The following is a 5,632-nucleotide window of genomic DNA, read 5'->3' as shown; positions in this document are numbered from 1 at the left end:
GGAGCTGCCTCTGTTATGCCCAATTTGGATCTGTTCCCATCTGGCCAGTGAAACTGCCCAGAACTCACTCTCATGTAGCTCTCTAAGACAAAAACAACTCACAGAGAGAACCAGAATCTGACTCACTACTCCCACCCATCCTCATGGTCTAATGGCCAGGAGGAACCTTTTGAGGACATGTGTGCTGTGGTGGTGACTCATATCAGCTTTTCCTCTGTGGACAGGAATTCCTGCTGAAGATTTTCTGTGTGTTCCGGAACCTAATGAAGATGAGTGTCTTTCCTCGGGACTGGATGGTTATGAGACTGCTCACAAGCAAGTGAGTATGGAAGGGCCCTTCAGCATCACAGAACTGTTCTCAGACTAAGGAGCATATGTACTTGAGAGAGAAAGCACAAGCAAGACAGATGAAGGCCACGGTCATGGGAACAGAGAGAAGAATGAAAATGGGGGAAATGTTTGTATGCACAGTCATCAGACTTGGCCATTCATAAGAACAAAGAGAATCAAAGATAATTTTTAAATGGAGTCTAAATGCCTGGTAGATGATGGCATAGTAAGAATAGAAAAGGAAATGTTAAGAATTTGAAATGTAATACTCCGAAGTGTTTCCCTTGAGGAAGGCCTGCTAGGTGGCCTGTTGCCCTTTGCTGCTGTGTAGCTGTAGGCATAGTCCCAAGTCCCCCTCTTAATTTGAGTTGTGTTGTCTGCCAGATAGTTCTTGCTTCCCACAGCTAGTGCCAATTACTCACCTGAGACCTGACTGCAAGTCTCTGACAGGTTCTGACTACTGATACAGAATTCACTCTAAGGATAACCCTATCCCATCTGCCTCATTCATATTTCTAGCCTGTGCCGCCTCTTGGCAAACCAGACAACTGATACAGGTGGTAAGGGGCTGGCTCATCTGGTCTTCCTCTGCTCAGGAGTAGGCTACTTGGCCTCTGTGCTCTAACCCATGACTTCCTTCCACTGATCTGCCTTTTATGTTGGCATGATAAAGAATATAGTGGAATTATTTGTTAGATATATTAGCAGGATATTAGCATGGTCTTTCCACTTTGTACCTTATATATAGGGCACTGTAACATCTTCCAAAACTGAAAATATTTTATATGGAACAGAAAAATGGTTATAAACAAAGTTGCACAGATATTTCCTCAAATAGTGACTTTTTCATTTGAATCCTTCTTGTTTCTACCTCTTAGCTCCACTCAGAATACTTCAGGTTCCCCAGTCTGCCCTCCAGGTGCGGCCTTTTTTTTTCAAGGCTTTTACCCTTTAAATGCTTTTACCCTCTGCTTGTGGACTAGTCTCTCTAATGTACTGTTTTTGCCTTGTTTCTCTTCTGCACCAAAGCCCAGGGGCACATTGTTATTAAACATATGTCCTTTTGCCAGGCAATCAAGGTCTTGTGTAATCAAACCTATGTATCCTATTTTACTTCCTCTCCACTTTACTGTTCCAGTGAGACAGCCTCCCGTTTTCCCTTGTTTGCTCAGGCTGAGATTGGGAATGCTACTCTAGACCAAGAGCTGAAATCAAATGACTCAGATGAAAATAATAGTATATGACAAGAGCAAGGATTTATTAATTATAAACTCCTACTATCAAGTAGAATAATAAGATTATTTTAAGTCCTGCAAAGTGATCATAATATGTGTTGACTACCCAGAGGTCCCAAAAATATTAGAATCAGTCTTTGAACTGGAAAAAAAAAAACTTTAAAAACCATCGAACCCTATCCACTTCCTTTTATATGCAGGGAAACTGAGGCCCAGAGAAAAGAAGCATGAAGGCTAGGTAATGGCAGAACCCATTGATGTCCTGCCGACTGTGGGGCATTTCTCTAAGACTGGTTTTCTGTAGAGTTTGTGCCATCTTCCCTTTTCTTTAAGAGTCACATCTTACATTGGAACAAGTTGTACTCAAGAAGTTTGCATATAGGCCATAGACAACTGATGCTAAGCTATCTGATACCATTGTTTGTCTTTTAATTCTGCCAATGCCATTTTTCCTTATTTCAGTATTATAGTTACTACTGTCCAGTACCTGTCCTCTGCATTGCATAAGAATTTCACAGAGACAGACTTTGACTTTAAGGTAAGTGCTCCTAAAATCCATCAAGTCTTTGTGGTAACCATAGACAACCAAAAACCAAACTGAATGCTTGTTCTTGCTTTATTAATATATTCACAATACAAACAGCTTTCAAGCATTATGATGATTAGAATATGACCTGGGTGCCTCCCTGTTAGAAGTGCTGATAGTCAGATATCCGTGAGTATACTTTCTAGTCCAGAGTCAACGTTGTTGGCTTCAGAAAGAGTCAAGAAAAAAAATTCCTGTTCACAAAGAATCTTTAAATAGTGAGATCAGGATCTTAAGAATATAAAATGAATTCTGTGCTACATGCATGTATTTAGTAACACTCCCTGCAAGGTTAAGGTCTTAGACCGTCACATGTTTCTACTTTCTCTGTTTCTCTAGGTGTGGAATTCTTATTTTAGCCTGGCAGTTCTGTTCATAAATCAGCCAAGCCTTCAGCTAGAAATCATCACTTCAACCAAGAGGAAGAAGATTCTAGATAAGTAAGACACATGTCTCCTGTTCATCTCCCTACCACTCACCCTGATGGGGCTATGTTTCCATGAGAGTCTCCTTCAGAAGTCCACAAAGTTCTCAGTTGAGTAGTTTCCCAAGGGGCCAAGTATGAGAGTTCAGTCGAGAGCCAAATGGCTTAGCATTTTGGGAAGCGTTAGAAAAAAAAAATAGTGCTGAAGCAGTGGTCTCGTAAGGTTCACAACCCTATCTTCCTGAATCTTCTCCCACTAACAGCTGGCTTCTGTGTTCTTATTCCCAGGTATGGGGACATGCGTGTGATGATGGCTTATGAACTGTTCAGCATGTGGCAAAATTTGGGTAAGTTTTTTCTCCTTATTCTTCCTTTTCACATATTGCATAGCCAACTAGAAAGTAACAAGACTACTCACATCTCCCAGGCTTTATGAATGTTAATTCAGGCCCAAGAGATCCTTACATATCTTTAACATAACACTTCAGATGGATGGTGTAGCACATATGCATAAAGCCCTTGGCAGGAAGAGTTTGACTGAGAAATAAGACCCCAGTAATACATATGGACAATCTCTTTTTGAGAACCAAAGTTAAAAGGAAAAACAAGAAGAGAAGGGCTCCAGTAGTTTTTTCCAATTTGAGAACCCATGCCTGTAAGATCCTCTTTGATCTTCATGCCCCAGTCTGGATGTTGCAGGCTCAAAAGGATAGATCTTGGAGATACCTAGCACAAGAGAAAAAACAGCCATTAATTTTAATAAAGATTGAAACATTTGTTGGGTATCTCTTTTCATACATCCAGCTAAGTTACACTGATTGCATGAAGGAACATGTGAGAAAGGAACTGCAGCCTCTGAGTGAGATTGATTTTGGCTCCTCTTGCTTGCACAGCTTCTGCTTTGAATGCTTTGAAAATATCCACTGCTTTGAATCTAACCTTGTTATATCAGTGTTTTTGGTAGAATTTTTGGGTTGCCCTGGTGACTGGGTGGCCCATTCTGTGATACTATAGGGTTCTGATGGCCTGCCAGGATACTAGAGAAGGTGCTATTACTATTGCAAGTCTGCTTTCAACTGAGCTCATGGTTCTGAAGCTGCAGGAAGATGGCCACAAAATCTTCGATCCTCTGTTAGCCATCCCCACCACTAACCTAGAGGGGCAATCAAGGTGCGAGGTATACCTGCCAGCAGTAGGGCCTCCCATTCATAAGTAGAGGTGCATTTTCCCAAGCAGACTCTGCAGCTTCGGTGCTCTTATTTCCTGCATCCAGCACAGTTTGGATATGGGATTTTAACCCTGATGTTGACTGTGAAATTCCCAGAAATGCAAGAGACTGGCAGCTGTACCAAGTACCAGGGTTGGAATATGCAAAAAATATGAAGAATCAGCCTCAGGGCTAGCATTTACTTCTGACCATTTTCTTCTTTTCAAAATGCCAGATTTGCCTGATAATGTCATTTCTGCCTCATTGCTTTTGGTGAAAATGACATTCTGTAGTCCCTGAGAGTTGGTTTTACTTGGCTACAGCAGTCATTGCACAGGCTTACAGTTTGTCTCCTCCTTAGTCTCTGAAGGACTGAAAGCAGAGCTCTGGAAGATGGTTCACCTCTGTTTCACCATTGCAAGGAAGAGAAAAATCTTACCTCATAGTCCTCAGTGCTGGTTCTGGCTTCTCAGAACACGCCCATGATAGCAGGCTAATCAGAGGGAAACACCACTTATATACCATGAAAAGGCTTCATTAAGAAAGTTGAGGGATGAACTGAGCTGAGTTGAGTAGGTGTAGTGCTAGCATCAGAAATGTAGTATGAAGACAAGGGGAGTTCAGGGCAGGCAAAGAGAGGGACTCTAAGCCAGTGTGCTAGGGTGGGGCTGTGCAGGAGACTCCTACTAACTCAGGAGTGGGTGGCTTCTCTGACATACATGAAAACAGGTAGTGAAAGGCTCATGGACTTTAGACCTCTGGTGGTTAGACCAGAGACTAGAATAGCCTCATCACTTGAATCCCTCTGGGCTAGAGGTAGAAACTGTAGAGAGAATGCATTGTGTTTAAGTAAAAATATGTGGATTTTTCTTTTTAAACAAATGCTGTGAATAGACCATCTGAAACTATCGTAGGTTACTCAGAAACCCGTTCTGTCTACAGTTGTAAACTCTGTTCCTTGACCTCAGAGAGGTTTTCAGATACTTTGTAGAGCCTTTCAGGAAATTATTTGGAAAAGTCGTTTTTGGGTTTTTTGGGGGGTTTTTTTTGGTTTTTTTCTGTTGCACATTTGCTTTAACCAGATTAGGTCAATTGTATCTATTAAATCTAAAAAACTGAGAGGGAGTATCTCCGAAAACCGTAAGAAAATGCTTGCTTTGCTCTCAGAAGCTTTCAGTACTGATCATAGCATGTGCTGTGGCCCCACTTGAGAAGTTTCCATGGAAAGAGCAAAGCAGCCATGAACTAATATGTGCTGGATTTTGTCATTCAGGTGAACATAAGATCCACTTTATTCCGGGAATGATTGGTCCTTTTCTGGGTGTAACACTGGTCCCACAGCCAGAAGTGCGAAATATCATGATTCCCATCTTTCATGACATGATGGATTGGGAGCAGAGGAAAAATGGCAACTTCAAACAGGTAAGACAACACCTAGCAGTATCCAGGATGTTCACTGAAATGATCCCCTTCTGCTTAGGCAGGTGGCTTATATGACCAGGCCATGGTTCATGTGGGAATGGACTATAGCTTGGCCAACTTGAATCCTGTTTAAGGATTTTTCCTTACTTGCTGGCCAAAATTGATTTGTAGATTTTGTTCATGCAATTAGAGGCCAGAAAAGATTCAGAAGAAAGAAATGAACATCATGTAGCTTTCTGATCAAAAGGAGAGTGACTGGTCAAGTTTCATTCAGGGAAGGGACCTAGAAGCATGTTCTTCCTCTCCAGAGGATTCCCACTGTATGATTCGGGCACTTCTAGGGCTGGAACCAGATAGATGCCTTCTCCACGGCTCAGGGTAGCCCAGGATTTCACAGACTATCATACAGAGGGGTTGGTCCAGATTCT

At 41.9% G+C, this 5,632-nt stretch overlaps 1 protein-coding gene across 1 annotated transcript; it reads left to right on the top strand.

Moving 5' to 3' along the window:
* Positions 1–228: 228 nt before the first annotated feature.
* LOC103255604 (dedicator of cytokinesis protein 3-like) lies at positions 229–5,204 on the top strand (the record flags this gene model as incomplete). The annotated part of the gene is made up of 5 exons (XM_008053571.1): positions 229–319; positions 2,028–2,103; positions 2,491–2,591; positions 2,864–2,922; positions 5,056–5,204. Coding segments are annotated over exons 1-5 (441 nt in total), but the record flags the coding sequence as incomplete, so codon positions are not given.
* Between the last annotated feature and the right edge of the window lie 428 nt (positions 5,205–5,632).

Source organism: Carlito syrichta, unplaced genomic scaffold, assembly GCF_000164805.1.
Source record: "Carlito syrichta isolate Samal-C Ts95f unplaced genomic scaffold, Tarsius_syrichta-2.0.1 Scaffold288306, whole genome shotgun sequence".
Lineage (NCBI taxonomy): Eukaryota > Metazoa > Chordata > Mammalia > Primates > Tarsiidae > Carlito > Carlito syrichta.
The sequence above is the reverse complement of the archived record's forward strand: the minus strand, read 5'-3'. Positions and strand labels throughout refer to the sequence as shown.